This window comes from Cervus elaphus, chromosome 4 (genome assembly GCF_910594005.1).
Source record: "Cervus elaphus chromosome 4, mCerEla1.1, whole genome shotgun sequence".
Taxonomy (NCBI): domain Eukaryota; kingdom Metazoa; phylum Chordata; class Mammalia; order Artiodactyla; family Cervidae; genus Cervus; species Cervus elaphus.
In genome coordinates, this window is record NC_057818.1 from 62,999,641 (window position 1) to 63,011,032 (window position 11,392).

General features: G+C 42.2%; 1 protein-coding gene across 1 annotated transcript; it reads right to left on the reverse strand.

Moving 5' to 3' along the window:
- Positions 1–627: 627 nt before the first annotated feature.
- LOC122692855 (zinc finger protein 2 homolog) lies at positions 628–8,114 on the reverse strand. Its single transcript, XM_043900668.1, is given in 5 exon segments — positions 628–1,430; positions 1,433–1,673; positions 1,717–2,710; positions 7,405–7,497; positions 7,988–8,114. Coding segments are annotated over 5 exon segments (2,139 nt in total). The 5' UTR covers positions 8,022–8,114; the 3' UTR covers positions 628–653.
- Between the last annotated feature and the right edge of the window lie 3,278 nt (positions 8,115–11,392).

Consider the following 11,392-nt stretch of genomic DNA (forward strand, 5'->3'; position numbering starts at 1 on the left):
CCATTGAAACCTTACCAGCAACTTCTGTTTTACTTTAATACATGGAAAGATTAAAAGATCACTGACATCATGGCAACTTCCAGATATTTCACATCAATGACAGACACCTCCATTTAGATGGTCACTGTCCATTTTACATCATGGTACCTTTCATCTTCTAATGGAGGATAGATAGAAATGGTTGCTACACAATATAAAAAGGCTAATCTTTAATAAACCGTCAAAAACCTCGCTATACAAACATACCAGAAACAAAGCATAGTATGCATTACTTGAGTGCTGAATCACATTCACTTCAAATAATCTCAGTTCACGTCGTTACGAACAAGCATACATACATTGCTAAGAATTGGAACGTTCTAACCATCAACCTTCATCTCACGATTCATGCTAATATATCCATTTTCTATGTGTTTAACTATGGAGTACTCCCTACAGTCATTCTCCTGCAGAGAAACTTCAGAAAAGAGGACTGATGACATGTCTTCTAGTATGTAATCCCTGATATTTATTTTGATTTACCATTTGATTAAATACCTTTCTACATATTTGTTACATCATCTCCATAGGTTTCTTATATAAACTATTGTGTTTTCTGATGCATGTTTAGGGAAAACCTATTCCATCACATGTCCCATTTCTAAGGTTTCTCTTCAGTGTCTTCTCAGATGTTTAGCGAGATGGGCACTCTGACTAAAGGCTTTGCCATATTCTGTACATTTATAAGGTCTCTCTCCAGTATGAATTCGCTGATGTTTAGCACGCGTTGACTTGCAACCAAAGGCTTTGCCACATTCAGTACATTTATAAGGTCTCTCTCCGGTATGCACTCGCTGATGCTGAGTAAGAAGTGAGAGACGAGGAAAGGCTTTGTTGCATTCTTTACATTTATGAGGTCTCTCGCCAGCATGAATTCACCGATGTTGAGTAAGCGTTGAGTTGTAAGCAAAGGCTTTGCCACATTCAGTACATGAATATGGTCTCTCCCCAGTATGGATTCGCTGATGTTTAGTAAGACCAGAAACCTTAATAAAAGCCTTGCCACATTCTCTACATTTATAACGTCTATCCCCGGTATGAATTTGGTGATGTTGAGTAAGGGCCGAATTTGTAATAAAGGCCTTGCCACATTCTTTACATTTGTACGCTTTCTCCCCAATATGGATTCGATGATGTACAATTAACTCTGAGTGACAAATAAAGGTTTGGCCACACTCTGCACAATAAGCTTTCTCTCCAGTATGAATTCGCTGATGTTGGGTAAGATGTGAGCGATGGATAAAGGCTTTGTTACATTCTTTACATTTATAAGGTCTCTCCCCAGAATGAATTCGCTGATGTCGAGTGAGAAGTGAGCGACTATGGAAGGCTTTGCCACATTCTTTACATTTATAAGGCTTCTCTCCAGTATGAGTTCGCTGATGATCCGATCCATTCGTTGTGAGTAACAGACAAAGGCTTTGCTACATTCTGTACATTTATGTTTCTCTCCAGTATGAATCCGCCCATGTTGAATAAGACTTGAATTGTAAGTAAAGGCTTTGCTACATTCTGTACATGTGTAAGGTTTCTCTCCAGTATGAATTCCCTGATGTTGAGTAAGAACTGAGTGACTTGTAAACGCTTTGCTACATTCTGTACATTGGAAAGGTTTCCTTCCTGTATGAATTTCCCTATGTTTATTTAGATTGGATGGCTTACTAAACACTTTCCCACATAACCTTACACTTGTTTTCTTTCTGTGGATTCTGAACAGTCTGCGGTTTAATAAGTTCTGAAGACTGACTAGAAACCTTACCATATTCAGTACAAGTCCTCTCTTCAGTACAAGTACTCTTATCGAGAGAAAAACCTGACATTTGATCAAAGGCATTTCTACATTTATGACGTTTAGAATCCTTCATTGAAGATTTGGGTCCCAGATGATTCTTAAGGTTGGAGTCTCCTTCAACCGTATACCCAGGTTCATTGCCTGAATACCTTCTCAGTCCATCAAAAATACTCTTGTAATTATTGGAGCTGGAGCTCTTACTTAAGGTCTGACTCATTTTATTGCACATGCAACATTGCTGTGTATTAACCACATCACAATATGTATTGAACAATGATGGTTGGGTTGCATCTCTTCCATTATCATCAACATGATATATCTTGGAATGGAGAGAAAATATCTGTTGGGGGAAGAAAAATGACCCCCTGCTCACGGATCTCTCAAAATGATTAGACTGTGTGTTTTCCCACTCACTGTTAAATTGTAGGTGTTCAGACATGCTTGAATGTATGTTTAGTCGAAGCCTAAGTTCAGAATTGTCTGAATGAGGATTTGCAGTAGAGACTAGATTACCTTCCAGATTTTCCAGGTTTACTTTTAGAGAACATGTATGTTTCAAAAAGGGATGGAAATCTTTTCTTAAACACTTACATGTCTCGGCAGATGTTGAAGACTGAAGTGGGTGTTTTTCCCAATTTGACTCACATTGCTCATTTCTTTTTGCAGTAATGTTAGCATTCTGTGTAACTGTCTCCATTTCTTTATGTCCATGTAAGCATCCTCTCTGTCTTTCATATACTCTCGTATATTCCCAAGCTTTCATTAAATTTAAGGTTCTGAGGTGAAATAGTTGACATATTCCTAAGTTTGCTTTTGGGAATACATCTTCTAACGTTGGATTCTTCGGCATCAAATCCTGGGTGTCTTGTGGAGTCATAGCTGAAAGATACCAAATAACAAGTAATTTTACTTGCTATTCTTAGTGAATACCTTCAAAGATTTAGAGAAAATTGATGACTATTAGCTAGTTTAAAAATAAAACAGAGACGAAGGATCAAGATGCCAGAGGCATAGGCAGATGTGGAGATCATCTCTCTCTCCACAAATGAATGAGAAATGGAACAATTCTCACAGAGCCCAGCTGAACACTAGCGGAGACCCCTCGAAGTCTAAAGAAACAAGAAAGATTCCTGCTGAGTCAGGTAGGACAAGAGAAGAAGGAAAAGAAAGAGGAGAGAAAGTGGGATGGGGCCTGTAAACTTGTGGGGAGATGAAAGTGAGAAGAGGTCTCCAAATTAGGGGAAGCCCCTCATCGGGGACTCAGTTTGGACAGAAGGAGAGCCTCATTCTCTGTGGGAGAGAACATGGCAAACAGCATGTGGCAGCAGGACAGAGAGAGACCTGCACACGGGGTCCTGACCCCTGCCCTGCCCACCCAGCCTGAGAGGCATGACCACCACTGCAGACAAGGGCTGGGTGCTGGAATGTGGGGTTCAGAGAGCAGATCAAGGCAGAGGATTGAGGTTGGCTGTGAGGAAACATGCTGAAGGGATGGGGCTGTGGGAAGAGCTCTGCAAACGGGATGCTTGTAGTGGAAGCCTGAACCACCAGAGAGCAGAGTGGCATTGGGGAGTGGTGGCCAAAGAAGAAGCCCATTGCATCCCTTGTCCCTTCTGCCGGACCTGCTCGCCAAGGACTATGAAGAACTCCACCCATGTAGTCTTTGAGCCCAAGCCACGGCTTCCCCCATCGACCTCCTCCACAATCAGCAGACTCCTGCGCTCTGGGGCAGCTCAGGAGCAGACACCTGTGAGTTGCCCACACGCTCAGATGGACCTGAAAGCACAGCTGGCCCCAGGGATGAAGAAGAAAAGCTGACACCTCTCCCTGCAGCAACAGAAGCCACGGTCTCACACCCACGGCAGGCTGTGTAACCTCAGCCCCTACAGAGCATCTGAATCACCTACCAGCGCTCTCTCCGTCAGGGCAGGGGCAGCTCTAGCTGCTGTAGACTCTGTGGGCTCCCACACAAGGGGGCTGGGCCAGGACAGAGCCTGAGCTGCCCAAGAGCACCACAGCAGGTCCAGCTCCACGCTGAATGCAATCCCAGGACCTGACTTCACTGAATCTATGCCGGTGACCTTGTGAAAACAACATCTGTGAACATCCAGGGCCATGTGCCATCATGCCCGTGGTTAAGGTGGGGCCAAGAGCAGTGCCAACACTACATCACATGAGGGCCTGCAGAACGCACGGGAGGGGGAACCAGAGCACATCCTGAGTGAACATCCCCAGAGGAGTAATACTCAGTGACTTTTCTCCATGTGGGGGTGCTCCAGTCCCACCTGCCTCACACCACAGATCAGAATCACAGCTAAGATTCAGATCTGGGGGCACTATTCCACCATGCACGGAGCACGCACCAGCAGAGAGAGGGCAGTAACAACCACAGAACAATGTGGAAACAGCCCTGAATATCCACAGCAGGTTCTGGTCACGGCTAACAGCAATCAAAGCCCAGATCAAGAGGATGAGGGCACCAACCTCGGGACCAACCTCACCCACCAAGGTGCAGACACCAGAAGGAAGACTAACTAGGTTCCTGTAGCCTTCAAAAGAGAGACCGCAAACAGAACGGTGGACAAATGAGATGGCAAAGAAATAAGTTATAGGGGAAGAAACAAGATAAAAGCTTCCAAGCACCACTGAATTCAGAGGTGATAGGCAACCTAATGATTACTTCCTGCTTTTAGTCCTCTTAAGTGGAGACAGCAAACACTTTCACAAATCCTAGGTGCCTAGGAATTCGTAACTCGACCTTTTGCCTCACATGTTTCTGAGAATGGTCTATTAGATGCTTCAGTCTAAAAATCATAAGTGATAGTGACAGAGAACTAATCAGAAACTGAGGACACACAAGACAGTGTCTGAGGAAGCTGAATACAAAGAAGATAAACTTAATAAAGTACTAGTTTTAAGAAATAAATAAGAAGAGAGACTTTAAAACTATGACTGAAAGAGGGAACTCTACTGATTGCTCTGTGCAGACCTAAATGGGAAGGAAATCAATAGAACGGTAAAGACTATCTCTTTAAGAAAATTAGAGGCACCAGGAATATTTCAAGCAAAGATGGGAACAGTAAAGGACAGAAACCGGATGGACCTAAAAGCAGCAGAAGATATTAAGACAAGTTGGTGAGAATACATGGAAGAACTATACAAAAAAGATCTTAATGACCGAGATAACCACGATGGTGTGATCACTCAGCTAGGAACAGACATCCCAGCGTCCAAAGTCAAGTTGGCCTTAGAAGGCATGATGACCAACAAAGCCACTGCACGTGATGGAAGAACAGCTGAGGCATTTCAAGGCCTAAAAGAGGATAATGCTACAGTTCTGCACTAGATAAGCCAGCAAATTTTAAAGCTCAGCAGTGGCCTCAGGACGGGAAGAGGTCAGTTTTCATTCCAATCACAAAGAAAGGCAATGCCAAAGAACGCTCAAACTATTACACAATTTCTCTCATTTCAAACAATAGTAAAGGCTCAAAATTCTCCAAGCGAGGCTTTAACAGTGTGAGAACTGTGAGCTTCCAGATGTTCAAGCTGGATTTAGAAATGGCAGAGGAACCAGAGATCAAATTGCCATCATCCCTTGGATCACATAAAAAGCAAGAGTGTTCTGGAAAAACAACTACATCTGCTTTATTGGCTACACCACAGCCTTCGATTGTGAGGATCACAAGAAACTGTGGAAAATTCTTAAAGAGATGGGAACACCAGACTACCTTGCCTGCCTCCTGAGAAATCTGTATGCATGTCAAGAAGCAACAGTGAGAACTGGACATGTGACAACGGACGGATTCCAAATTGGGAAAGGAGTTCGTCAGGGCTGTATATTGTCACCCTGCTTATTTATCTTATATGTACAGCACATCATGCAACATACCGGGTTGGATGAAGCACAAATTGGAATCAAGATTTCAGGGAGAAATATCCATAATCTCAGATATACAGATGACACCACCCTTATAGCAGAAAGCGAAGAGGAACTGAGGAGTCTCTTGATGAAACTGAAAGAAGAGGGTACAAAAGCTGGCTTCAAACGCAACCTTCACAAAACGAAGATCATGGTACCGGTCATACCCTTTTATGCAAACAGTGGGAGAAACAATGGAAACAGTGACAGACTTTATTTCTTGGGGTTCCAAAATCACTGCAGATGGTGACTACAGTCATGAAAGTAAAAGACGCTTGCTCCTTGGAAGAAAAGCTATGACCAACCTAGGGAGCATATTAAAAAGCAGAAACATTACTTTGCTGAAAAAGGTCCATGTTGTCAAAGCTATGGTTTTTCTAGTAGTCATGTATGGATGTGAGAGTTGGACCATGAAGAAAGCTGAGTGCAGAAGAATTGATGCTGTTGAACTGTGTTGTTGGAGAAGACTCTTGAGAGTCCCTTGGACTGCAAGAAGATCACACCACTCTATCCTAAAGGAAATCAGTCCTGGATATTCATTGGAACGACATGGTGAAGCTGAAACTCCGATACTTTGTCCACCTGGTGCGAAGAACTGACCCACTGAGAAAGACCCTGATGCTGGGAAAGACTGAAGATGAGAGGAGAAGGGGAGAATAGAGGATGATATAGTTGGATGGCATCACTGACTCAATGGCCTAGAGTTGGAGCAGGCTCTGGGAGTTGGTGATGGACACAGAACCCTGGCTTGCTGCAGACCATGGACTGCAGACTCAGACTCGACTGAGTGATGGAACTGAACTGACTGATAAGTATAATTGATTCTCTTTGCTGTATAGAAGCACACAATTGGAAAACAGCTATATTCCATTTAGAACTTTTAATGAAGATTTCTTTATATAACCTAAAATTTGTCATAGTTTGAATCAACCATTAATACTATAGTGGAACATGTGCTAAGAGTTTATGTCAATTTATTTGAAAATTCCATGAGGTAAAAGAATATAATAAAGTATTTTAGCAAGTTATAATTGGATCAAATACACTAAAGATATTTAATATGAGATCATAAAAGTAAAAGAGAAACTTTGAAGTCAACCTGAGATGTACATTCTTTCACTTTCATGAGGTTTTGCTTTCTGCAGTGAAAAATTACTTGAATTTGAAATTTATTTAGAAGGTCCTATGTGTCGCTCCCAGTGGATAGGAAATTATAACCAGAGGACAGAAACCCGTTCCCAGTATTCCTAGAAGTTTGGCAGTTTGTCTACCACTCCACTCACACATTTCTGTCTAGAGGTAGAAGGAAACTTGAAAAGGACTGTCACATAATTACTCGAAAACGGGCAGTTTTCCTAGGGCTCCCAAGAAACTGAAGAGCAACTAATGAATGCAGTTTGTCACAAGCCAAGAGGAGCCTTTCAGTTCACACTGTGATGGAGAAAAGTAATCACTGGAGATAAATTCCATGAATGATTTAAGAGACAGAATGGGGCAGGTGATACATTTCTATGACAGTAGCAGACACAAACCCAGGTTTTCAAAAACCATTTCCATTGAAGCAAATCATCCAAAGTCATGTGACGAAGGATGAGTTCCTCGCTGCTCCTTGGACCACTCATCTGAGTCTTCATCTCCATCCATTCATACCTACCTGGGTAACTGGTTGTTGTCTCCATTCTCCTTATATTCCTGGGAGCCTTCAATTGCTCCAGAAAGGCGACCAGGTCCAGCTTAGAGACAAGCCCTGTTGATCAGAGAAAGAAAAATTTGTGTTGGTAGAGATTCATCAGTATCGAATCCAATATGTATTCAGGTGAGACGACAACGCATTTTGTCCTAGAAAACATTTCCTGAAATACTTTATTCAAAGCCGCTATACAATACTAACAAACACCTAACAAACAGATCCTGAGATTCCGGTCAAGTAGTACTAAGGCAAATGTACGTAGAATTGATGTGAAATTAAGAGAGGGTACAACTATTTAATGCCACAGAACTTACACAATTACCACTAACCTAGAATGAAGGAGGCAGAAGGAAGAAAAACATCACCAGCATAACGAATCATCATGAATCATCACTTTTCTTCCTAAACTCACAAATACCCATTTTCCCCTAGAAAGCAGAGATCTGGAACTACTGTGGGAAGCAGAAAATGTCAGAAAACATTCTTAGAATGACAGAACAAAAACCCAGTGGGTGGATAAGGGATTCTGGATGGCAGTTATTCTCACCCAAGAAGGCCAGGCTCCCGTAATTCTCGAACATCACGTCCCTGTACAATTCCTACTGACTGAGGTCCAGGCATTCCCACTCCTCTTGAGTGAAGTCTATGGCCACATCCCGGAAGGTCAGCCGTCCCTGAAATACAAAGTACAGAGGCCATGTGGACGTGGGAAGACATCCTAATGTGACCCAAGGTGAAAACAGCAAGTTCAGAGACCTGGTCGTGAAGTAATGGCTTGGCTGGTATTACAAAATATATTTTTTACACAGTAATCCTTTCTACCCAACTTCTAATGTGAAGAAGAGGATGAGTTATGATCCACAAGCCATTAGAGAAAGTATTCTCATCTAGAAGAGAAATTATAAAATCATCAGGACAACATTAGCATATTCATTTTTCAGTGTTCTACTCGTGTGACATAGGATAAATTGTTTACCAAAGAAACAGGAAAAAAATTTTTTAAGTGTATTCTGAAACAGGAGTTCTGAAGTGGGGCCAAAGTGCCACATTTTTAGCAAGGTTATTTGAGTTAGTAATGTTGAAAATTCTGCTCGATGAATGATTTTGAACCTCTATGAAAGAATAATAAGTCAAGAATTCATACTTAAGTTGGAACTTTAATTGTTTTACAGATTTTAGTAGCTCGAATAGGATAGTAAATTAAAAAGATGCTTAGTCCTTGCAAGGAAAGTTATGACCAACTTAGATAACATATTAAAAAGCAGAGACATTACTTTGCCAACAAACGTCCATCTAGTCAAGGCTAGGGTTTTTCCAGTGGTCATGTATGGATGTGAGAGTTGGACTGTGAAGAAAGCTGAGCACTGAAGAATTATTGCATTGGAACTGTGGTGTTGGAGAAGAGTCTTGAGAGTCACTTGGACTGTAAAGAGATCCAAGCAGTCCATCCTAAAGGAGATCAGTCCTGGGTGTTCATTGGAAGGACTGATGCTGAAGCTGAAACTGCAATACTGTGGCCACCTCATGCCAAGAGTTGACTCATTGGAAAAGACCCTGATGCTGGGAGGGACTAGGGGCAGGAGGAGAAGGGGATGACAGAGGATGAGATGGCTGAATGGCATCACTGACTCGATGGACATGAGTTTGAGTAAGCTCCGGGAGTTGGTCATGGACAGGGAGGCCTGGGGTGCTGCGATCATGGGGTCACAGAGAGTCGGACACACCTGAGCGACTGAACTGAACTGAATAGGATAGTGACCTTTCTTGTGGTCTGGGCTCGGGTTGGAAAAGAATTTCCAGACATGAGACAAAATGAGAGGGAAGTCAAGTTTATTAGAATGGGGGACTCTGTTAGAACAGCAGGCCAGCTCAAATGAGAACGGATGTTGAACAGGGGTCCTCAGTCCACTTTCATAGCCAGGGTACAAGGAGTGGGATAGGGGTCTTGTGGATCATTTGCTGAATGGATGAGGCACATATACTAGGTGGGGGGCAGAATAAGAAAAATACATTCTCCTTATGGGGTAGGAGGGGAGACAGTTTATGCTGCTCAGGAGGACCTGAAATCCATCAATAGCTACAACATGGGGGAGGGTAAATGCTAAGGGGTCTTGTTTTTCCATTCCTGCATTCCAAGACCCTCCTTGGTTTTATCTACTCTTTGTCCCTGGGTCGCCACATACCTCCCTCTCTTTATTTTCAGGGCCAATTCTTTGGCCCTTGTTGATACCCTGTTCATGTCTAACTATACCCATTTCCCTTCTCACACATTTGGGATTCCAGTTTCAAGGAAAAAGGGGCGATGACCGCTCGGGCTTTCTCAGGCTGAGCAGGGGTGTCATGGGAATCTGAGTTCCCTTTGCCTACTCTGTCAGGGTGCATTTATGGAGGGCGATGAGAGTCCATGGAATGATAAGGTGACTTGTTTCCGCATTGTCTAGGTGTTGGTCAGGGAATATTCTTGCATGACCACTTGGATATTTGTGGTATTTTAGAAGAAACAAACTTTACAAGAAAGTTAAAGGTACATGACCCAAAGATGAGAAGTAGAAAAGCTGCTCATGGGCTAGCGAGGAGAACCAGGACTGGACATTGGTTCGTGACGTTAGTGTTTCTCTAGGTACAAGAAGAAGCAAGAATTTGGGCTCACAAAATCTTTACCTGAAAGTATCTGACTATCAGAAGGCCAGTTCTTCTGGGTTTTTCCCGGAGCTCAGAGTGCCTTATTCCTGATCTCTACGCTGAACTCCTTTTGGGGGGTGTTGAAAGTCAGGAGCTTGCAGTGGTCATGATGTCATCTTTGTCGAGACAGCTGGCAGAGTCCAGTCAGCAGGGTCCCTTTGTAGGCACATATTTGACCATGCTCTGGGGGCATTTCTTGGTCATTGTGTCCCGAAGCACTGGGAAGGCTCATTCCTAGGTCTAGGGAAGGTTCCATTGATAGGCCACTCAATGTGCTGTTTCTAGAGCAGGCCTTGTGAGTAGCAAAAGTCTTTGGATCATACCTGTCTTACTAGCCTCTTGGTCCCAGAAAATAGTCCCTCTTGTTGCTTCTTCCCATATCTAGAGTTACATTATTACAACAATTAATAGCATATGTAACTGCATATCAACATTTTATCGCAGGCTCAGTCACAGATTTAGGAACCTAAGAAACAATCTTCTGAAACAAGCAACATAGAAAATAATATAGCTATAGCTAGCAGTTAGTAGTCAGGTCATAAGTAAGAATAGTAAGTCAAGAACTTTCATTAGGTAGAGCAGTATACCCCAGGTCATCTGACTTCATTTCTTAAATGACTATAGCCAGGTGTTAATCTCCTGGTTGTATATCATGGAGCATCTAATCTTTATCTGAAGACTGCTTACTGAGATTAGCTTTAGAAACAAACTTACAGCGTCTTTTTTAATCACTTAATCAACTCATTTAGAAATATAATATAACAAGGAACTATCTCAGAAGTGAGTCTTAGTAAACACTAGACTTTAATTAACAAAACTAGAAATTTAGTTTAACAATGAACAAAACTTAATATTCAGTGAAACAAGTTTTTTCTTTATGAGGGCATTAACCCTGTAGCCAGGGAAGGCTTTAACCCATCAAATAAAAATGAGGTTTGTCAGGGAGCTGGGAAAAGCCAGGCAGCCATCTTGGATTTCCCATAGCACTGACTCTTTGATTTACATCTATTGTTCACCCATTTTTAATTCCCCAATTCAGGAGCAGACTATGGCCATGTTTTTCGGACATCAGGATGGCAAAAGTCTAACCATGAGGGGTTATTTTTTTACAAGAAGAATGAGCTTTGTCTACATGTACCATAATCTTTAAGTAATGCTTATTTACTTTACCAAAGTAACAAAAGATTTTAAAAATGAATATAAATCACTTAAAGGCAAAGAAATTCATAATGTCTTCTTGAAAGCTGCATTCTAAGAAAACTCTGTTCTA